The sequence below is a fragment of the Ascaphus truei genome, chromosome 12 (assembly GCF_040206685.1).
Source record: "Ascaphus truei isolate aAscTru1 chromosome 12, aAscTru1.hap1, whole genome shotgun sequence".
NCBI lineage: Eukaryota > Metazoa > Chordata > Amphibia > Anura > Ascaphidae > Ascaphus > Ascaphus truei.
The window spans coordinates 17,637,930-17,662,216 of NC_134494.1; the positions used below are offsets into that span (position 1 = coordinate 17,637,930).

General features: G+C 45.6%; 1 protein-coding gene across 4 annotated transcripts in view; it reads right to left on the bottom strand.

The window, feature by feature from the left end:
- CHID1 (chitinase domain containing 1) overlaps window positions 1-24,287 on the bottom strand; it is a 217,249-nt gene that overhangs the window by 95,959 nt on the left and 97,003 nt on the right. For 3 of the 4 annotated variants that reach the window (XM_075566850.1, XM_075566848.1, XM_075566849.1), the window contains 2 exons: window positions 20,488-20,589; window positions 9,784-9,939 (listed from right to left, as the gene is read on the bottom strand). In XM_075566850.1, the coding sequence (XP_075422965.1) occupies window positions 9,784-9,939; window positions 20,488-20,589 (258 nt within the window). The remainder of the gene's footprint in view (window positions 1-9,783; window positions 9,940-20,487; window positions 20,590-24,287) is intronic. The other variant, XM_075566851.1, reaches the window with a different exon arrangement.

Genomic DNA, 24,287 nt, shown 5'->3' on the forward strand with positions numbered 1-24,287 from the left:
AGAGTTAAGATGACAAATAATACATGGTTACATAAGTGAAGTGGGTATACATTATATACAGTACAAGACATTGCATGCACAGTTAGAGATAATATATATTATGGGCGTATGTAACAGTTACAGACCAGATTAAAATGTGAGACAGCTTTAGATTTGAAAGAACTTAAACTGGTGGTGGATATGAGTCTCCGGTAGGTTGTTCCAGTTGTGAGGTGCACGGTAAGAGAAGGAGGAGCGGCCGGATACTTTGTTGAGCTTTGGGACCATGAACAGTCTTTTGGAGTCAGATCTCAGATGATGAGTGCTGCATGTGGTAGGGGTGAGGAGCTTGTTCAGATAGACGGGTAGCTTGCCCAGAAAGTATTTGAAGGCAAGACAGGAAAGATGAACTTTGCGCCTAGACTCAAGTGATGACCAATCTAGTTCTTTGAGAATGATGCCAAGGCGATATATTTTGTCACCAATTTGAACCCCACAAATGCACTCAGTACCGATCCTCGCTTAACACCCGTATCCATTGCTTCCTCCACGTTGGTCACCCAGGTACACATGGCTCTGGATAGTGATGCTGTGGGTAGTGCCGGCTTGAATGCTGACCCTGCCGCTACAAAAGGATTGCCTTAGAACACTCTCCATCCTTTGATCCTTGTGTTCTCTAAATTACACTGCATCATCCACGGGTAAAGTTGTCTTCCTCACAATCCTTGTAACTGCAGCATCAAGATTGGGGCAGCGACCCTTTGCTTGATATAGCTTCCATATTCATGTTGCAACTATGCAGCAGCTCCGTGAGATTCTGCATGCTTTAGCACATAACAAGCACCATAGAAGGCATTGCCCCTTTAAAACCATGCTGCAGGGTCCTTCCGGCGCTATCGTACCTGTGACATCAGTGCAACTGGCCAACTTACTTCCAATTCTCTGCGTTAACTTGGGATGACAAACAGGGCCTGCGTGGCCTACCTTAGCATGCGTTCCACAGCTGCATACCAAGACGCTTCTGCGGTCTAGCGAGCTCGCAGTGTGCAGGAGCTTCAAGCGGAGAGAGGCCGCCAACCCTCACATTTATCTGCACTTGCTGCCGTCCCGGTAAGTCCCAATTATAAAAAAATAACAAACCTACAGCTACGCTGAAAGACAGGAACAAGACTGTCTTCCAACGCCAGAAGAGGGAGTGGAGGAGCTATTCCCATTCAGTACCCCCTGCCATAGTGGTAACAGGAACAGGGGGATATTACAACTTACTTTTACTTTATAGTGCATACTTCATTATGTTTTCTAGGTTGGAGGAATATCGATACCGTACTCGTGTTCCTTTTGAGGTTTCATTTGTTTGTAGATTGCCTTTATTATTATAAAGCTGCTCAGCATGTCTTTTTTAAGGGGTCTGAAGCATAGAGATCATCAGTGGGTATAAGTGCATAGATACTCATCACCATTATACAGTGCAGCGTGTTGATTATAAGTGTCTAGAAATGTATAGAGATACATACTTCTAAAGTGCAGCATGTTTATCACCTTTGTTATATTTATACAGTGTAGCATGTTCAGTATCAAGGAATGGACGTATAAAGGGATGGAAGTATAAAGGGATACTCAATATCATTACACAGTTCTGCATGTTTATCATCAGCTCTGCACTGTATTATTATTGTCAAGGACCTGAAGCAGGGAGAGAGAGAGAGATACTCCACATCATTATACAGCTGGTCAGATTCCATTTCAAAGGGCCTGAAGCAGATACTCTGCATCATTACACGATGCAGAAAGTACATTTTTAGAGGGGCTTCATATTATTGTGGGAGATACTCGTATAGTCAATGTGTCAATTTCCTGCACTCGAACATAAACTGCATTACACCCTCACCTGCTGTCTGTGCTGGTCTCCCAACATACCACTTAGATTGTAAGCTCTCCAGGGCAGGGATTTCCTTTCCTAATGTCTGATATTGTTTGTTGCACTTATTGTATTCCTCGACTGTATTGTCTTTTTTGTAAAGCGCTGAGTACACTGCGGGCACTAAATAAAAATATACATACATTTAAAATCCTATTTATTCTCTTTCATCTGATTTTCAACCCCATCGCTCCTAATGGTAAACAATCCCTTCAACTACTAATTCTTAACGCCTTCGTTCCCTTCCAGCAGCTCATGAGCTTGAGAACCAATTCGGATGTCCTGTGCTGAAACATATCAATCCATCTGTAATGAGGGCGACTTGGAAGGTCACAGCATTAATATAGAACAGGAACGCAGGCATGCAGGGAAAAGGTCACCTGTCAGCAAAAACAATATCTTTCCCGGGCTCGCTTATTATCAGAGATGAGGGGAAGAGGGGAGGGGTGACGAAGAAAGGAGAGGGAAAGAGCCCATCTGCATTCCACTGCAGCCTCTGTATAATTTAGGATTGTTTGACCAGGAGACAAGTGGGTGCTGGGTAGCAGTGCGCATGATAATTACTAGCAGAAGGTCAGATACGCCACGAGCTTCTTTGATTCATCAACTAACATATATAGCAGGAAAAGCCTGTGATAATCTGCAATGCTGTGCTCTCATTTCTCTACAGAAATGTATTCAAAACCAGGACCATCATTTTGAACTCCACTGGAAAAAAATTCAATATACCAAGACAAAAGAGGGAGAATTTCTTATTACAACAAAGAGCCGTTCAGATGAAAGGTGCAGTACCTCTCACAACGTGTGATCTTGACCCATGTTCATTCTGCAAAAGCGTTAAGAAATTTGCACAGCTTTGGAAGGTTGTTGAGAATTTGTTAACATTTGCTAAGTGGCCAAAGATTTTTGTTTTTTGTCCTGGTCAATGGAAACAAATAGTCTTGTATAACAATTCATTAAGAGCATTCAGGGAAACGCATACCCCCCAAAAAACGGCAAGTTTGTCGCAAGTTATCCAAAATATCAGCAAACATTAAAAAGGACATGTAATGGGTCAAATCATTGAAAGTTAATGGTATGTTTAATGGGTCAGATATTGGTGATTTTTTAAAAATTACCCCCCCCCCCAAAATAAAAAGTGATTTTTTTCTAAACTTAGAAAACTCTTTTCAACTTTTCTTCAATTTAATATAGGTTGAACGTGTGTGTGCGTGTGTATGTATGTATGTATGTAAATATATATATATATCCCATGAAATATATCCCTGTTATAAGGTCGCCTTGGTCCTACATAGAACTGACCCATTAACCCATTAAACAGGTCACCTGTGATTGGCACTCAACCTTTAAGCCATTATATATCTCGCGGTCATTAGATCACTTTGGTCTAACAGAAGAGTGCACCTCTAGGACTGTTAATAGCTGTATGAATGTGCTAGGAGAATCTCAGTAGCATCCTCTCTGCTGGCGTAGCGGGTGTAAAGTCACACTTCAAAAAGATAATAAGGCAGCGGAGGTAATTTCTGAGACTGTCTTCCAAACCTCCTGTCTATTTCCCTGGAGTGTCACTTACAATAAAATCATTTTAATCAGCCGAGCGAACCGAGAGAGAGCATCTTTAGAAAAGGATTGTACAAGCTAGAGGAGTGTGTTAGTTCAATGAATGTTGAGGAGAGGAGATTCAAAGATGCTTTGAGTTGACGCCCGTTTGACCCACTCCCTATGTATTGGCACAGGGACACACAATAAGGTAGAGTTTCTCAGCCAGGATCCGGTGTCATCTAAGTGCCTCATAACTGTAGGATCTCCAAACAATGTATGTCGTCACTGTTTGATGATCGATTCTGAATTACATTTATAACAGAAGCAACTTGTGGGGGCACAGCTCCACAACCTGCTTCCTCCTATTAGCAGATGAGGATTCTGGGTAATGGGCCTGCATATAAGAACACAGAGTGTTTCATGTTCAGCTTCCGACCCTTTTTAAACACCATTATTTCCGGAGATTCTTTTTTTTTGCTGCTGCATTGCTTGTACATCAAAGCCTGGGAAAAAGGAAGCGCAGAACTCAAAGAATGAGAGATAGCTGTGTATATCTGAGACACCTGAGCAGAATGAGAGATAGCTGTGTGTTTAACAATAAGAGATGAGAGGAAGAGATTTGCAGCTTGTTATGCTAAACAGAAGAGCGAGATGTGAGAGCGAGAGATAGCGGTGATCAATAGGAAGGCAGCAAAGCAATAGGCCAGAGATAACTGAACTGCCTAAATACCTGCTTGATAAGATTATGGAAACAAAGGTGAAATAGAAAAATGACTTCAAAACTCACTGCCAGACAACTAGCAAAGGGGTTACAGTGCAGAATTTCTGCCTGGATTTCACAAGACATATACTTTTAAGCAACTAAATATTTCTGCTTCCATAGCATGGGGCATCCTCAAATATGATACAACTAATGGGGTTTGTGATAGGTTATATGGAACAATAGGAAGAGTTATAGGGAGAGGTTATATGGAGCAATAGGAGTTATAGGGAGCGGTTATATGGAGCAATAGGAAGAGTTATAGGGAGAGGTTATATGGAGCAATAGGAGGAGTTATAGGGAGCGGTTATATGGAGCAATAGGAGGAGTTATAGGGAGGGGTGATGTAACCCCCTGAAGGATGATCTCACACACAATGACACTGCCCCCTGGCAGGCTCCTCTCCAAGGTGCTCTGAACATGTGACTGTGATGGACATGAGAGCAGCCAATAGTAATGGCTGTGGAAGAGGAGCGAGATGAGACTTTATAAAGGGAAAGGAGCCATGTTGTTACAGATCTGTGCGGACATGAGTGCTACTAGGTCCGTTTGAGGTCTGAAGAGGGTGCACGTGGCAGCAGGAGTTGAGAGCTACAGTTCCAGACATGGCCAAGTGACCAAGCACCGCTGGAGGGGACCCTCAACAGCTATACAAACACTGTGTTACCGAAGCACCCTTTTAGAAGAACAGGCCTGCAACAGGTTCAGTACACAACGAGCTCCCGTTTTGTGCCAGCACAATCACAAACTAATATACCCAGGATTGGGTGCCTACTACACCACTGAAACGGACTCGCACCAGCACAGCGTTATTTGGGGATTGTATTTTAACCTGTGTTTTGTATGTAGTGAACCTCCTCTGAGAATCACAAGTTATCAGTCATTTAGAATAGTAAACTAATTATATCACCCATACTGTGTCTGTGTTCTTCCTGCCGTCTGACCATAGGCCACGTGTGGCCCAGTAAGTTATAGACAGGGACCCAGGCCACAGCTGTAAATCGTAAGTCTGAGAGCTAAACGTAGAGGGTTTACAGTTATATGGAGCAATAGGAGGAGTTATAAAGCTGTTATATGGAGCAATAGGAGGAAGAGTTATAGGGTGTGTCTATATGGAGCAACAGGAAGCAATACTATCGAGAAATAGGAGTTGTGAGTAGTTATATGGGGTAATGGGAGAAGTTATGGAAGAGTTATTAGGCAAGGTTATATAGAGCATTAGGAAGGATTAGGAAGGATATATATGGAGAAGTTATAGAGAGCAATAGGATGAGTTACAGGGAGCAGCTACAGTATATGGAGAAATAGGAGGAATTAGGGAGCAGTCATAAGGAAATCATTTATGGAGCAATGAGGAGTGTTAGAAAGCCGCTACTAAATATGGTTACAGTACGTAAGGCAATAAGAGGAGTTACAAAGAAGATACATGAAACAATAGGAGGTAACTCACACTCATTCACTGACACTCCCAATTATAAATATTTATTTCCCAGACTCCTGAAAAAAAAACATCTACCTGACTTCTCTAAATAAGTGGAGTACTAAGCCTTGAAATAGCAGGATTAAGACAGGAAAATGTCTTTGGTTCTCAGAGTGTAAACTGGCAGCTTTGTTTAGAAAATCGCCTTAATAACTTTGCTTCTTTATCCACTGCCTGGCCTCTGTTTAATGAATAAATGATCAGCTATTTTTTCGTATCCCACTGTAGATTATACAAACAATCACATCTAACCTTTATTTAAAGATCAGAGATTCCTTTCACTGAAATAGAAGGCGTCCAGCAGGAATGGGGGATTGCAAGAATATCTGTGTACCTTTCTGCTATTAAATTATTCAACAGGTTATGATGAAAGGAGACTGTAAAAGGATAAAACTGCATTGTTTTCTGTCAACAGAAACACACAGAAAAAGCACAGAAACACTATGGCGGTGAAGGGGTTAAATCGCAAAGGCCGCAAGGCTGGCGTGTGAACGGATATTTATAAACCTGCTGCATACGAGATTGTGCTGGTTATTAGTCTGATCTGACATGTTTAACACTCCGAGCCAGAGTGTGTCAGGAACAAGCTGTGCACTCTCTGTCTCTGACATATGGGATGCTCGCCGGAGAGAGAGGCTGGGCTACAAGGACATTTGGGCTCAGCGTGACCTTGTGAAATGTTACTTTGTCTTCCTGCGCATGAATGTGACCAGAATTTGAGGGCAAGGTAATTCGGCATGCAATTCAAGGTCTACGACTGGGACCGAAACGTCGGCCACGGTTAAATAATTTCTGTTCCCCAAGTCCACGTGAGTGCAATTTCCTTAACACACAAATATAAGCCCGGATACCTCTGGCATTATTAGCACCTGTGGCAGTATATCCTCCAGAGAAGCATGAGAGAAGTAATTCAATCATACATCATTCTAGAGATTGTAAGCTCTCCGGGGCAAAGATTCTTTTTCCTGTCTTGTGCCTTTATGCCTGAAGGACTATTATTTTATTATAACTCTCTGAATTCTAACATCTATTTTGTAAAGCACTGCTTAGATTGGTGCAACTGAGAATAATAATAATATTATACATATATGCTGAACTACCTATCAATACGTTTATGCTTAAAACGAATAATACTGTGTCTCTCTACTGTATATAAGCGGTTACGGTATTAATGAGGTCTCTGGGATACTATTAAATACAGGAGTGAGGGGGAGGTTTGTGACATTGCACCACCTTGCATGAAGGAGGGATCTAGCTCAATGGGTCACTTCTGTCTGTGTCACAATGTCATCATACTATAGCAAGGACAGACTCCATGAGCAATAGTGTAGGTCCCTTCTGTGTGTTCCATTTAATGCATTGACAGATTAACTGGGTTATAGGGCCTCATGTGTCCACTAAAGTGGCAGTGATACAATCATTGAGTATATAGAGTTGTGAGGAAAAAAGTTTGTGAACCCCAATGATAATTACGGAAATTCCATAGATTTTCCATGAAAAACTTCTTGAATCAAAACCAGTCTTTTCTTAAATATCCAATAGTGGTTATATTAACCAATGCCATGTATTTTGAAACAAAATGATGTACTGTATTAATTAGACAAACAATGAGTCAGGGTATGTGCAAATGTAAATGAAACCGTGGTTTTATCAGCTAAGTTAAAGGGGATAATTAGAATCAGGTGTTCAGATAATTAGGCAGATCTTCAGGTGTGAGTTTGGGAGGCCACATCCTATATAAAGAACAGAAACCTTGTGAGTTTGGTCTTCATTATACAGGTGTGTGGAAACACGTCATGCCACAATCAAAAGATATCTCTGAGGACCTCAAAAAAGCAGTTATTGATGCTCATCAGTTTAGAAAGGGTTACAAAACCATTTCTAAGGAGTTGGGGCTCCACCAATCCACTGTCAGACAAATTGATCAAGTTCAAGACCACCGTCACTCTACCCAGGAGTGGTTGTCCTACCAAAATATCTTCAAGAACAAACCAGCAAATCGTCTAGGAAGTCACCAAGAACCCAAGTGTAACATCCAAGGATCTGCAGACCATGCTCACCTTGGCTAATTTGAGTGCTCATGACTCAACTATTCAGAAATACGGAACAAGAATGGTGTTCATGGAATTATAGCCAGGAGGAAACCATTGCTCTCTAAAAACAACATTGCTGCCATCTGAAGTTCGACAAAGAGCACAAAGATGATACACAAGACCTCTGGAACAATGTTCTCTGGATAGACGAGTCAAAGTTAGAACGTTTTGGCCTCAATGAGAAACGTTATGTCTGGCAAAAACCAAACACTGCGTTCGAACAGAAGAACCCCATCCCAACCGTCAAGCATGGTGGTGGAAGTGTGGTGGTTTGGGGCTGCTTTGCTGCCTCAGGACCTGGACGGTTTGCCATCATTGACACAACTATGAATTTTGCATTGTATCAGAAGATTCTGGAGGAGAATTCCAGGCCATCTGTCCGTGAACTGTAGCATGTCCTAGTCAAAATCTGGACCTAATCCCCATATAAATGTTGTAGTAGGACCGGAAGCGAGCCGTCAATGCAAGTAAGCCCTCAAATGTCAAAGAGTTGAAGCAGTTCTGTATAGAATGGGACGAAATTCCTCAAAAATCGATATGAGAGACTTACCAGCAGTTACAGGAAACACTTAGTTGAAGTTATTGCTGCCCAAGGGGGTGCCACCAGGTACTGTATCTAAAGGTTCACATACTTTTCCACATAGTGATATTGAATGTTTAATCATTTGTGGATAAATAAATGTTGAAAAAGTACAGCGTTATGTTTTTGTGTTATTTGTTTGATCAGGTTATCTTGATCTATTATTAGGACTTTGATTAAGATCTAATAACATTTTAGGTTTGAAATAAGTGAAAATCCTAAGCGGCTCACAAACTTTTTCTCGCTATTGTAGGTCCCTTCTGTTGTTGTTACTGTGTCACCCTGCACGGTTAGTATAGACTCCACAACCCCCTTTTTCTGTTAACAAAATATATTACTATAACTTCTCCAGTTAAGTTGAGCTGGGAATATTCAAACAATACTTAAGAATTACAGGGTTATTGTATTGTAAATGACGTATGTAGTACAGTATGGGCCCTGGCTCGCCAGAGGCCTTTATGACATTCCAGGTCATTGTGGGTATGTGTTTTTTTATTTATATGGGCTGATTGCTCTGATGGAGCGGTCAGCTCAATTGAAACAGAAGTGTCGTGCACCCCGTGCATCAGCGACCTGGAGGGATCACATTACGCCAAAATGCCAGAGATTTGGTGTCACTCTGGCACCGTCAGACGCCTGGCATTGTAAAAGTTGAGGAAACTGAGCCAAGGAGAGTGATATGACTCTATAAGTCAATATTATAACATTTTTTTGCCCGCACCTTAGTGAATTATAGCTTATTGCTGACATCATGAAGTACATAGCCTGGTGGCAGATATGTAGTCAGATTGAAAGAAAGTTTAGATAGAAAGCAGACGAAGAAAGAAAAACAGTTGATATGTGAGGAGAAAGCAAGAAAGCTGGAGGATAGGCAAAATAATTGATGACATCAGAAAGTATTAAATGAAAGATGTGGTGGTGAGGGAGAGGAGAGTGGGGGAAGATAAGAGGGATAAAGTGGGGGAGAGAGAAAGTGGCAGAGAGAGAGAGATGGTGGGGGAGAGAGAAGTTTAACCTGTCATTTTGTGGGTGTGGTTGGCGCACTAGATTCAAGCAGAAGTGATACAAGCAAGAGTTACTTCAAGGAGGAATAAATCTTTCTATGGAAGCCGATAGCTCGGATATATACATTATTTTTTTTTACCTGTTCCATTAAAGCAATAGAGCCGCTCATTGAAAAAAAACCTATCCATACAACACTTTACTGGTCTCCTTTTCCCATATTAAGGTATATCTATTTTCTTCCAAAATTCATGACCCGAGACGATTATACTCCAACCAGCACAATTGGAAACACCAAAGTACAAATAATCCAGCCGCCATATCACCGTGTTTGATCACTTCAGTACGGAAGGGCCTTTGCAATGCATTGCCAGGCCCTCTGGCTCTAAAGGAGCCAGTTTACAGTGTGCGCAGCAATCCTGTCCTCACCTGCTCCCCAGGATGGGTTCGCCAGACGCCCCCAGCGCCGAGTAATCCATGCCGTAGAAATGCAACCCGAGTAGGATCTTCCTTCTCCACTTGGACTCAGGATCCAGCAACTGGACGCAAGCTTGTACCCATGAGATGGGGGAGTTAGGACCGGGCCTGTGATGGGAAGGAATTGTATTATTATGCCCATGGTGGTTTTAAGGCGTTCTCGCTTAGCCCTCAACTACTGGGCCAACTAGGAAACAATATGGCTTCTGGGGGTCAGGGTTCGCTCCGGTGGCCAACAGAGAAGCTTTTTCTAGCTCTCTATATAGATATGGGGGACCGAAACATTTGGACATTGGACACATTTAGTCTGGTTTAATAAAGACAACCCGCAGAGTATCCAGTGCTGCTTCTGAGACGTTCCTCCAACTGGGTTCACGTAATCTCCTTGAGCCTCTTAATGCTGTCCATACTTTATTCTTGTTTGACTCTGATTCTGTGGTATCATTGGCTAGTTTAGCATTTAGCAGTCTGCACATTTATTTTTGTATCATTGGCTCTTTTAGTCCTTAGGAGTTTTGAACACTTACTGTGTGGTAACACTAATTAGCACTGTTGCTTTATACTATCACTGTCATCCTTTTGATATATTTTACAGTTGGCTGGTCTAATAGCCACTAGCCCCATTGGCATACATTTGTCAGTAACCACTTTTGGATTACTATATTATTTGACAGGTTGCCACACTGTATTTTGTGTTTGATTGTTCAGTGTATTGGGAGATACTGTCCATGTAGGACATAAGGGAATTACCCTAGATCGCTGTGATCTTGGGGAATGGGCCAGAAGGGGCATTCCGCCCCGAAACGTTGCCCCCCTTATTTGTCTTGTTTCCACCCCCCTTTTCCCTTGTCTTTTCCTCATCCTTCCTTCACTTCCCTTACCTTGTGTTCTCCCACTCCATTTGCTATTTCTCATATCCCTATATGTTTGAGTTATTCTTATAGCCGACTTTTGCGAGCTTCAACGTAAATTGTGTGGTCATATTCCAGTAACATTTCGTTATTCTTCATTATTTCTTTCATGTGAGTTCTGGGTACCCTACCTTTGTGTCCTGTATTGTCATTTGGGAGGGTATCAGGTCCCTCCAGGTTCCCGTGCACCATAGTCACACTTTATTTCTAATATACTCTTAGAGTGCTTTTTAATCCATATACTTTTTGGTTTAATAAACCTTTTTCCGTTTGCAAATGTCCTGTGGACGGGTGGGGACGGGACGGGACAGTGGATGGGTGGGGGCCGACGGGACAGTGGACGGGTGGGGGGGGGGATGGGGACAGTGGACGGGTGGGGGGGGGACAGTGGACGGGTGGGGGGGGGACAGTGGACGGGTGGGGACGGGGACAGTGGACGGGTAGGGGGGGACAGTGGACGGGTAGGGGGGGGACAGTGGACGGGTGGGGGGGGACAGTGGACGGGTGGTGGGGGGCAGTGGACGGGTGTGGGGGACAGTGGACGGGTGGGGCGGGTGACAGTGCACAGGTGGGGGGGACAGTGCACAGGTGGGGGGGACAGTGGACGGGTGGGGGGACAGTGGACGGGTGGGGGGGGGACAGTGGACGGGAGGGGGGGGACAGTGGATGGGTGATGGGGCAGTGGATGGGTGGGGGGGGGCAGTGGATGGGTGGGGGGGGACAGTGGATGGGTGCGGGGACAGTGGAAAGGAGGGGGGGACAGTGGACAGGAGGGGGGGACAGTGGACAGTAGAGGGGGACAGTGGACAGGAGGGGGGGCAGTGGACAGGAGGGGGGGACAGTGGACAGGAGGGGGGGGACAGTGGACAGGAGAGGGGGACAGTGGACAGGAGGGGGGGCAGTGGACAGTGGACAGGAGGGGGGGGACAGTGGACAGGAGGGGGGGGACAGTGGACAGGAGGGGGGACAGTGGACAGGAGGGGGGACAGTGGACAGGAGGTGGGGGACAGTGGACAGGAGGGGGGGGCAGTGGACAGGAAGTGGGGGACAGTGGACAGGAGGGGGGGGGCAGTGGACAGGAGGGGGGGATAGTGGACAGGAGGGGGGGGCGAGAGTGGACAGGAGGGGGGGGAGAGTGGACAGGAGGGGGGGGAGAGTGGACAGGAGGGGGGGGTTGATTAAAATTTCCGGGTCCCTCCTCTCCACTCCCCATGTATGTTTCTCCGCTCCCCCCTCTCTCTCCGCTCCTCCCCCCCCCCCCCCCCATGCGCTGCTCCGGTCCCCACCCTACAGTGTCTGACACACACACAGTGTCACACACACACACAGTGACACACACACAGTGACACACACACAGTGTCACACACAGTGTCACACACAGTGTCACACACACACACACACACACACACACACACACACACACACACACACACACACACACTGACCCCCCCACACACACACACACACACTGACCCCCCCACACACACACAGTGACACACACACACACACACACACACAGTGTCACACACACGTCACCTCTCCTTCCGGGCGCCGCCATCTTAGGCACTCGGCGCCGCGAAGAAGGAAGGGGGTCCTTCCAGGCGCCGCCATCTTAGGCACTCGGCGCCTGCAGCTGCCTGCCCACTGGCTGTCCCCCAGCCGGGGAGGGAAGTGAGCGCCGGGGAGCGGGGGTCCTTCCGGAGGCTGCCTACCCACTGCCTGTCCCCCCGCCGGGGAGGGAGGGAAGTGAGTGCCGGGGAGGGAGGGAAGTGAGCGCCGGGGAGGGAGGGAAGTGAGCGCCGGGGATGGAGGGAAGTGAGCGCCGGGGAGGGAGGTGAGTGAGCGCCGGGGAGGGAGGTGAGTGAGCGCCGGGGAGGGGGGAGAGGACAGACTGTGTGTGTGTGGCGCCGAGGGGGAAGAGAGTGGCAGTTGGGTGACGTCAGACCCACCAATCTGATTGGCCAGAGGCTGAGGACCAATCAGATTCACCGCAGCTAGTACCAACCTTTCGATTTTATATATTAAGATAAGATGTGTTTTAACACTAGAATGAGTATGAAGGTTATTTTTGTAGATCTCCAAGATTCATTACACGTGAAGTCTATTCTAATAGGAATTGACAAAAAAGGTCATACTATGGTCTCAAGTTGCTTAAACTGCTCTGATGACCCAGAGTAATTATTAACAACTGTAGGTCCTAACTGGAATACATGCTGTGATAGACAAGTTGCCATTTAACCAATGAAGATATGCTGAAGTAACTATTTCAGTACAAGAAGCTTTAACTTCCTTATATGTTCAGAAGAAGTTCACATGACATCAATGTTGTATGTAAAAACCATGTTAGGCTATAACATTTAAAGTTAAGATGGCGGACTGGGTGGTTCTATTTGGATAAACAGTCAGCAGTGAGGGCCCCGCTCCCTCAGTCAGCGCGCCCGCACTGCAGACAGGCGGGGCGCTGACAGACACAGACCGCGATATGCGGTCTGTAGGGAGCAGGAGCCGGGGCTGGAGTGGGAGGGGGGGGCGTGGTTTAAGCGGAGGGACCCGCTACCCCCCCCCCCCTCCTCGGGCTCGGAAGATGCTGCGGGCTCACACGGTGACACTCATGCACACATACACACACTCATGCACACACACACACAGGCAGGCACTCATACACATACACACACACACACACACACACACAGAGGCAAGCACTCACACGCACTCAGGCACACACATACACAAACACAGATAGGCAATCAGACACACACACAGACAGGCACTCAGACACACACATACACACACACAGACAGGCACTCACGCTGCTTTCCCTCCACACTCCTCCCCGCTCCCCGAAGCCTCCCCTCCTCCCGAAGCCTCCCCTCCTCATTGGCTCACAGCCACACCACGTGATGCGTCGACGCTAGGGATTACAATTCTCTTGTATCCCCTAGCGGCTGACGCGTCACAGCGTGTAGTGAGCTGTGCAGCCAGGGGTACCGGGACCGGCTCGGGAGGATTCCCCTGCTGGTGGGGAACTCGCGTGTGGCTGCCAGCGCCGCCGGGCGCAGCGGGTCCCAGGCCTTAGAGAACAGGAGGCCGGGAGACTAGGAGACCAGGAGGGAGACAATGATAACAACATGAAGAGAAAGATGTGTTAATATCTGGAAAAGATAACTACAGAAAGCTGCTATGTGCAACGATTCTTAAGAATATCATAATCTATTTGAAACATTATCATTGCCATTCTTACTATTTTTGTATGTAAGTAATTATTTTCAAAATAAACGTTTTGTTTTTGTGTGCAACAATAAGAATGTTGGATTCTATTATGCTGGAGTAAATCTATAGAAAAAGACGTAACAGGGGCCATAGTGGGATTGCACCATTAAAGCTGCACACGTTTTGTTGCAATGCATCGTTTCCCAGTAAAACATTTCTGACCATTTGCTCAGATAACCAAGGATCAGATGTACTCAAACTGGCAGCACACATATGGCACTGACTGAATATCTAGCAGTACCTGCTGGACAGCATGAAGGCAAAATGGACATCTGAGAGACTCTTTCATGCATGACTTCAAATGGCTGGTTTTAAAGGAAAGGGGCAATCGTAAGTGAGAAGGTGAATGAGCTCGGCCATCTGTGCTGTGCCAAGTCCGTTCACAGGAGTCTCTCTTTCCTGTCCATCACACACTGAATGGTCATGACCTGTCCATGTTTCCTGCTGGGTCTCGGAAAAATGCAAACCATATGGCATGATCAGAGGCTGCAGCCATGTGTACAGTATGAGTGAGACATGCTGCCAACACAGCTTTACCCATTGCTCCAAGTGTTATAAAAGATGACAGTGTTTTAAATATGCTCCGAAATGTTGCATATTCAACAACTTAAACTTGCGGCTTTGGATTTAGTTTAGTTAAACCGCTCCCTTTTTCAAGAACCTGTATTATATATAACTTCGGTGAATTATTATTAATATTCATAATGTTCGTTACTTTTGAGGGATTATTCATTAAGGTTATAGTAAAAAAGAAATATATATATATATATATCCTCAGCAGTCGAATGTAGAGTAAATGTAAATGAGACTGCAATAGTACCCAGATAATCATGAAAATATATCAGCTAAAAGATAGGATTATAATTATACAAGCATAGGAAATCATAGTGGATGGTATAAAAAAAAAAAAACTAACAATAATCTAAGATGAAAACTGAAAACTGAATAGCACACTATGTAGAGTTCATTAAAAAAAAAGGAAATTATACATATCTAACACTGTAGAAATGGCCAAGAGGCCCCCTCAATGGACCCTAAAACAGCAATCTCCTCTAACAGACACCCCTTTCTTTTTTTACAGGATTGGAGACTGTGCTGCAGACACCCGGTTCCTGAGATAAGTACAGGTAAAGTTAACCGTACGACATCTTGTTTTAAATTTTTTTTTTTTAAGGGGATGCAATGAGAGGTACACCTGTCAGGGTGTGGCGTGAATCCTGCATAACGTCTAAGGGGGCGTAGATGTAAAGTATGTAAAAGCCCAAACTATTAAATTCGGGTGGTGCTAGCAGGGAATGTATATTATATTGACTGGAGCAGCGTTTCCCAAATGGTGGGTCGCGACCCGGCACCGGGCCACGGCACCAAAATTGCCGGGTCGCAGCGAGGCTGGCCGCGCGGTGTCTCCCGTCCCCCCCGCTCAAGTTAAAAAATAATGGCTGCGATTCCCCCCGCGGTCCCGCGCGCTTGCAGGGCAAGCAGGGCCCGCTCCCTTCCACCTCCCCGCTCCCAACGTGGGACGGAGGAGGAAGTACCAGCTCCTCTGCGGCCCGCAAGTTACATGGGGGAGGGTGGAAGTACAAGCTCCTACTGCGGCCCGCTTCCCCCCGCGGCCAGCTTCCCGAGCTCACCTCCCGTGGCACCCCCTCCCGAGCCCACCTCCCGTGCCCCCAAGCCCACCTCCTGTGCCCCCAAGCCCACCTCCCATCCCGGGCAGCAGGGGATATCGGGGGCAGCAGGGGAAAGCGTCCGGCGGCAAGTTGTCACCCCACCCAGTCACTGCCTCCCACCCAAGTGTCCCTGGCCCCCTCCCTCCCACCCACCCACGTGTCCCTGCCCCCCAAAGTGTCCCTGGCCCCCTCCCTCCCACCCACCCAAGTGTCCCTGGCCCCCATGAAGTGTCCCTGGCCTCCCCCCTCCCACCCACCCAAGTGTCCCTGCCCCCCCCTCCCACCCACCCAAGTGTCCCTGGCCCCCCCTCCAGTCACTCACATCCGTCGTTGCCTGTAATTCACTGTTTGTGTCTGTGTGCGTATAGGGGAGAGCGAGTGTGTGTGTGTGTGTGTATCTGTGTGTATCTGTATCAGTGTGTCTGTGTGTATCAGTATCAGTGTAAGTGTGTGTGTGTATCAGTGTCTGTGTGTGTATCAGTGTTTGTGTATATGTGTGTGTAGCAGTGTCTCTGTGTGTGTATCAGTTTGTGTGTGCATCAGTTTGTGTGTGTATCAGTGTGTGTGTGTGTAGCAGTGTCTGTGTGGCTGGGTGTGTGTCAGTGGCTGGGTGTGTGTCAGTGGCTGCGTGTGTGTGTGTATCAGTGGCTCAGTGTGTGTGTCAGTGGCTGCGTGTGTCAGTGGCTGTGTGTGTGTGTGTGGGTATAAGTGGCTGTGTGTGTATCAGCAGCTGTGTGTGTGTTTGTGTGTGTATCAGTGGCTGTGTGTGTGTGTGTGTGTGTGTGTGTGTGTGTGTGTATATCAGTGGCTGTGTGTGTCTGTGCAGGCCCTATAGGCGATAACATTTTTAGTGGGTCACGAAAAAAAAGTTAAAAAATAACCGGGTCACGGAAAAAAAAAGTTTGGGAAACCCTGGACTAGAGAAAGGATGTGCTGCACTGAGAAACACCATCAACAGTGTAAAATCAAACTGTATTCATTGTAGGTATAAAACATAGGTGGTAGGGGCTTTACACTGTAACGACGCAAAACAGAACTGATGAAAAAATAATTAAAATTGGAGATGGGCGTCTGTGTACATACACATTGTTCACCATAGAAACCGTATATTAATATATACTATAAGTTTGATGCAGATAGATCTGCACTTAGTGAACCCAGCGTCCCAAATAAGAGATCTGTGTGTTAGCACAGTAGATAAGATAACTATAATAATATCCCCTCGCCCATATAGTTGCAGGGGTCACCAATCATCTATCTAGGTTCGAAGGAGGCAGCATTTATTCAAACTAATGTAAGTGTTAGGACCAGTAGGTCAGGCCAGAATCTGCACTTGTGTTAAGCCATCCATTTTGTCTGTTCATAACCAGTTAAGATTCTGTAGTCAGCCTTTTGCTGACATATACAGTTCTAATGTATTCAGCTTCTGCCAAGTTACATTTCCTTTCTCCCTTCTCAGGATATTGCTTTTAATAATACTTTTTGATAATACTTTTTGTATTGTCAGTTTCCTGCTCTTTTAGTCAGTAAACAATAAGACTGGTTCTTTTAGAGAGGCAGAATCGTATAACTTAGTTGCTAGAGATTCAAGGTCTCTTTTGATAACAGACAATGAATAAGCTATGTATTCAGACAGTGCCTGTATTGGGAGAATCACGTCCCAAAATCATGCCACTAATATGTCCTGCCCCTAAATCACACCTCTAATCAAAGCCACGACCAAGCCACACCCAGGTTACACCTATGTTACGCCTCTAACCAAACGCCTCTGTTTTCCTATTTAAAAAACATAACCCTATTCTTAATAAATAAGACAAAGGAATTTGAAATCTGGCTTGCGTTACGTTTCATTTCCTTCGTTTTCCGGGCCCGTGAAATCATCAAAATCGGAGACAACAAGTGTCAGTGTGTGAAAAGCTTCCCGGGGGAGTCTGCTGCACGGTGCAGATGTGTATATACAGTCACAAGGCCTTCAGCTCCTTTCAGTTCTGAAGCCTAGGCAAGGAAAAAGTTTCCTTCTGTAAGTATATAGAGTACTTAGTGTACTGTCTACTCTAGTACACAGCTTCCAGATTTGAACCATCCACCGCTGAGTGGGTGCGTTATTTTTTCAGCTTGGTTTGGCTCAATGAAAACCACTCTAATCTATGTAGAACCCTGTTAGAGCAGCCCACTGGGTGAGACACTAAACAGATGAAGCAGAAAGGTACTTCTATAGTGAATGGCAAGTACTCAATGTTGACTTGTGAATCCCATATATATAAGTTCTGCCTGCTGCTCAACCCAAGTTGCTATTGTATTGTCTATATACACACAGACTGTCGGAGCGCTCTGCTGCCCACGGACACAGTCTCCCCAAGCGCTCTGACTTCTCGCAACACAACTATAGAAGTACCTTTCTGCTTCATCTGTTTAGCGTTTTGCCCAATGGTTCAAATCTGGAAGCTAGACAGTACACTAAGTACTCTATATAATGACATTAGTTTGAATAAATGCTGCCTCCTGCTAACCTAGATAGATGATTGGTGACCCCTGCAACCATATGGGCGAGGGTCATATTATTATAGTTATCTTATCTAGTAACACACAGACCTCTCATTAGGGACGCTGGGTTCAACAAGTGTAAACAAACTTATAGTATATATCAATATACGGTTTCAATCGTGAACAGTGTATGTATGTACACGCACGCCCGCCTATCTCCAATTTTAATTATTTCTTAATCAGTTCTTTTTTGCGTCTTTACAGTTTAACATACTGTACCTACAATTAATAACGTTTTACACTGTTGAGGGTGTTCCTTAGTGCAGCACAAAGGGACTCTTCCTTTCTTTAGTAGATGCAAAAGGAAGCAATGGCCGATAGGTTATGGCTTCCTATTGGCTTGAGATTTGGCCGTCAATTATTTTGTCCCTTGGGATGGGAGGTTGAAACCAGGTAACTTTACCGGTAAGTATCTAAGGACCCGGGGAGTCCTGGGAGATGAAAATTGTGCCTTTCAGTTCTGGGGGACCCCTCTGTTCCTATCTCGTAAAAGAAAAATGGGGGGGGGGGGAGTCAAGGAGTATTATTCATGTTACATTAAATAGATATTAAGTGCATTTTAATATTGTGTTGATTGTAGACTTCTAAGGTCAATTACATTAAATGATAAAATAAAAGTTTCAGTGCAGCAATCCTGCCAAGTGTTTATTTATTATTTTTTTAACAGAATTCAAAACAGAGGGCTTTCCTGAGCTGGGGACACGCAGCTTCCACAGATACCTACCAGTTTAGTTGACAGTGTTTTCCACCCCTTTATGAAAATCAAACTGGCCAGGGTACTGCAGGTTAATAGGTAAGTGCAATGCCATTTGGGTGATGATGTGGCAACTTCCTACAGGATGGCAGTTTAAATAACCGTGAGGGTAATTAAAAATCGATAAAGAACCAGTAGTCCCTAGCATTACAAATAGTGACCCCCCGGTCCAAATTCTGTTAAAAAATAAATTAAAAATCCCATGCTAATTGAAGCGGGATTGCTGCTTTAACTTGTTACAACACATGGTTGTCATTTTGTCTCATGTGAAATTGCTCATTCAAAACTATTGTCAAGAAGGCCCATATCTACTAAGCAGTCTTCTGCCAGAAGGCACATTTCAGGGCTGTATGATACCCTGCAGTCTATTCAAGTCAACGTGCTGTAAAGTGTCTTTCAATACTGGAAGATGTCATATGGCATTAGACTGCTCAGTAAATATGGGCCTAAGTCTGTGCGCTTTAAACTGAACTAGCGTAGAAGTCACAGGCATCATCACAGCAGGAAAGACAGTGAAGCTTTTTAGCAACACAGGATCTATTCCTAGATCCCGATACCTCTGCTGCTTGTTTGTTTATTGCTGCCTCTGTCCCTTACATTCAGGAGTACAAACTCAGCTTGATTTTATAGATGCCACTCTGCTTAGCAACGTACAGGAGAGCTGCAATTAAGAGATATCGCTCAGCCCATGTAATACCTTTCATCCCATGTTTACTATGATATCTATGGGACTGCCTATCTGTATTTGGGCTGCGGTGTGGGCACACAAAGAAACTGTAGTAAAGGTCTCTCTGTTCTTGCCCTCAACTTCCCTCTCTCTGTTTTGCACTGATCACTAGTCCCCCTCTATTTCGCTTATTATACCACCTTCCTCTGCGCTCACCTCTTTGTGCAACCTCCATTTCTTCTTTTTAGACAGTGTTTCCACTGTTGACCTCTCCTGCCTCATCAACAAAATGGGACAGAGCACTCACAGAAACCATATAAATCTGCCACGAGTGCTAGCGGTGGCACAGATCAAACTGAAGCTGTGCTGGATATATGAAAATAAACAACATGTGGACTTGTGCAAAATAAGTTATTTCATAAACACCGGTCGATGTTTCGTTTTTTACCCTGGATCTTTCACAAGACAATGCGAGACTGTAAAAAACACTTGGTAATATACGCTCCCATTACCCAGAATGCAAAGCAACACACCTGTGGCCCTGTGGGTCCTGAAAGAGAACACCATTCCTAGCACCAAAACACGTTGTTAGGCAACAGCATGTAAACAACCGATGGAAGAGTGCAGAGGGGCTGTGAAATCGAACAGACTATAAATAATGCACTAACTAAGTGAATAAATGTGTAAACCACTGAATACAAAACACATAGATAGAACCAATAATACTCAAATTTCCATTTTTTAAATAACCCTTATTTTGCACAAGTCCACATGATGCAGTGTTCTTTATTGTCATTCTCTGGCTCATCAACAGACCTGCACTAGAAACTCAGCACTTACCTTTGTGGGTTTGAGTAATCATAGGTCATGAGGCTAAAGCTGTCCACCACTGGAGCCAACAGGTCAAACTCCTTCCTCCCAAACATGCCCAGCTGGTCGGTGCTGGAAGAGAAGTAATGAAAATGCAATAATATGGAATTTCTCCCGGGTACTTTCAGGCTTGGGTCTGAACCTACATTACAACTGAGGCCTTGTGGCGCCTTTTGTCTTATGCGAGAAGAAGTTGCCTCCTTTTACCGGACTCATTGAAGGGAGTGTAGTAAAGCAAGACAGAGTTTTTCTGACCCCCAGATAGCCAATAACTGAGACACAGTACAGAAGATGGAGGTGATAACCATTTTCAAAAAAGGTTCAGCGTCAAATATATTGTCATTACAATCAAGTGAAAGATCTCAGCCATGTGACACCGTCTCTAGAACTCCTAATGTTGGTTTCATCTTCTAAGATGTGTTTGATATATTTGACTTGCCATGGAATATGATGCCTTGTAATGCACCAACAAGAGAATTTATAGAAGTAATAGAGCATATAGAGCTTTTGATAGGAGTGTGAGTTTTCAGATCGTAGGGGTACACATGAAGAAGAGACCTAAAAGCTTTATACACACTATTGTATTAATGAAGAAGTCTTCTGTTGAGCCCATTAAAAAGGACTGCAGCCTACAACTAACCTGGCCTATGTCAGAACAAATACACCTGCTAGGATAGGGGAGAGCAAACTTTTTTTTCCTGCGCCCCCCTGTCGGCAGTTCCCCTCTCTCCACGCCCCCCTCCCCCCCCTCTAACCTCGGCTCCGGTGTCATGACGGTACATTGCCATGGCAACGTGACGTCACATGATCGTGCAGCGTCTTTTGACGCCGCTTTGCCATGGCGACGTGTCTAAAAAGTCGCCGGAGCCAAGGTAAGTGAGGTTTACAAAGAGGCCTTCGCCACTTCCCCGGCACTTAATTTAAGTGCCTTCGGGAAGTGCGCGGGGACTCTGTAAACCCTGCGCCCCCCGCACACAAGGGGGCGCGCCCCCCAGTTCGCGCACTGCTGTGCTAGAACACTACTCTTGTTATGCGATTTCAGACAAAACAGGAACATTACAGAATGCTGCTTTTTTTTAGGACATAACTCAGAGCAAAACAATGCTACAGGGATTCCAATGGCAAAGTGATCAGGGCCAAATCAAAAAAAGTCATGACCCATTTTTAAGAGTCTCTGCAAATATTGTTTTTTTCCAATGAATACAGATGTAGTAAGACTTCTCGTCTCTGGCACCAGGGTTAGGCCTCGGTCCCGCTGCGCTCGTTGGCGCGGGCGGCCATGTCGCGAGTTCCCCACCAGCAGGAGAATCCTTGCGAGCCGGTCCCGGTCCCCCCTGGCGGCACAGAGCACTACACGCTGTGGCGCGTCAGCCGCTATGGGACACAAGAAAATGGTGTTCCCTAGCGTTGACGTGTCACGTGGTGTGGCTGTGAGCCAATGGGGAGGGGAGGCTTCGGGAGGAGGAGAGGCTTCGGGGAGCGGGGAGAGGCTTCAGGGAGCGGGGAGAGGCTTCGGGAAGCGGGGAGGAGTGTGGAGTGAAAGCAGGTGAGTGCCTGTCTGTGTGCGTGTCTGAGTGCGTGTCTGAGTGCGTGCGTGCCTGTCTGTGTGTGTGTATGTGTGTGCCTGAGTGCGAGTGCCTGCCTCTGTCTGTGTGTGTGTGTGTATGAGTTCGTGAGTGCCTGCCTCTGTGTGTGTGTGTGTATGCCTGTGTGTGTGTATGAGTGTGCGTGTGTGTTTGTTTACTTACCCTCAGCAGCTCCAGGCCGAGTCCGTGGAGGGAGGGGGGGGGAGAGTAGCAGGTCCCTCCGCTCAAGCCACGCCCCCCCCTCCCACTCAAACCTCCCACTCCCGCCCACCTCCCGCTTCGGCTCCCGCTCCCTACAGACCGCATATCGCGGTCTGTGTATGTCAGCGCATCGCCTGTCTGCAGTGCGGGAGCGCTGACTCTGGGAGCGGGGCCTTAGCCTAAGCTTCGTGACCGTGATCGCCCCGGGGGACTGTTGCTGTGGGTGGTCCGATATGGAAGCATGGACCCACAGCAACGCGACCGCTGCAATCCCTGTCACTGTAGCGGCAGATTTTTGCTTTCTCAGGAACTGGAGACATCGAGTCATGCTACACATCTGTATGTCAGGTGAGACAGACAGGGCAAATATGTTGTAAACACACATTTATACCTCCCCTTTCCTGCCAGAGAGAACATCAAGGTATTAGCAAGGGTGTTCATTTTTGTGCTTATACATATATACAGTCACATAAAATTGCAGAAAAGGGTTAATGATGACGGGCCAATATACGGGCTATACGTTAATTTAGAGAAGTTTCTCCTACTCTTTTCCTTTTTTAAAGGTGGGAACTCTTTTCACCTGCTATTATCAGCTCCAGGGACCCTTTGGTTCCCGAGATACTTACCGGGTTTAAATCTACCCAGGAGAAACAAAATGGCGGCCAAATATTGGGCCAACTTGAAACTGCAAATCAGTTGCGGATTTCCTATTTGATGGTTCTGCAAAGAACTTTAAAAAATGTCACCAGTATCTCGGAAACCAGGGGGGTCCCCAGAGCTACAAATAAAATGTGGTTCACCCCTAGAGGACATCCTGGTTTCAATCCTGTAAAATAAAATGTAGATTAGGTATGGTGGATTGCTCCTTGAATGCCAGCACCTGGATCTCCTTTCACACACTAATACACATGCAGGTGCACGGATGCAGACTGTATGCATATATCAACACCCTGATGCCAATACATTACACCAGCAATCCTGGCTACTTTTTACAGAGTGCATGACCCGCTGTATTTTCAGCTCCAGGGATCTCCTGGTCCACAAAATACTTGCACTTTTCGGTGCCGGAGTCTCCTCTCCATCCCGGGGAGACAAAATGGCAACAAAATCATGGGCCAATAGGAAACTGCGGCTCCCTATTGGATGACCACTGGTGCCATAGAGTATTTTAAAAAACAGAAAGTGAAAGGCCACCGATAACCAAGTATCTGCGGTCCCCAGAGCTGAAAATAGCAAGATTTAAGCTCAGGAGGCCCCCAGATTTAAACACTGTAAAAGAATACATTTAACACTTGGGCAGGATTGCTTTTTTTTTTTTTAAAGCAGCCATTTCTTTCCATGTTCATTAATGATTTCTTTTCCACACAAAGAGCCAGGAGCCTTCTGGAGCTGAACGGCTCGATTTATTTATTTTTAGCTTTGTGTACCTTCAGGTTCCAGAGATACTTCCAGTTTTAGTTGCCGGTACACTTCCTTGAAAATTCAACAATGGCCACCAGTCTCAGCCAACAAGAACCCGCAACGTTATACCCCAATGATGTTGCAGCTTCTAATTGGCCAGTGGGAAAGAAGCCGATTTGTAGCTCATTTTAATTTCTTGAAAGGGAGCATAAACACCGGTAACCAAGAAGGGTTAAGTACCTTTGGAACCAGAGGTTCCCCAGCACCGGCAAAAAATCCTGCCCCGGGTTGGAAAAACATAATGGGGGGGAGGGGGAAGGTTATTTTAATTAACACCATGATGCACATACATTAACAAGCTGATACAAGTTACGCACATACTAACACAATGATATAAGACAAAGGCACTAATACATACAGTATAATAACACAGACGTACTGAAAAATATGGTACACTGTTTTGCACGTCAAAGATACTCACAGCCCACACGTGTATATAGTTATATACTTATGCTGCTGACATTTAATGACCACATGGGTCTTAAGAACCTTTATGTCTCCAAAACAGAAAATTACCGAATG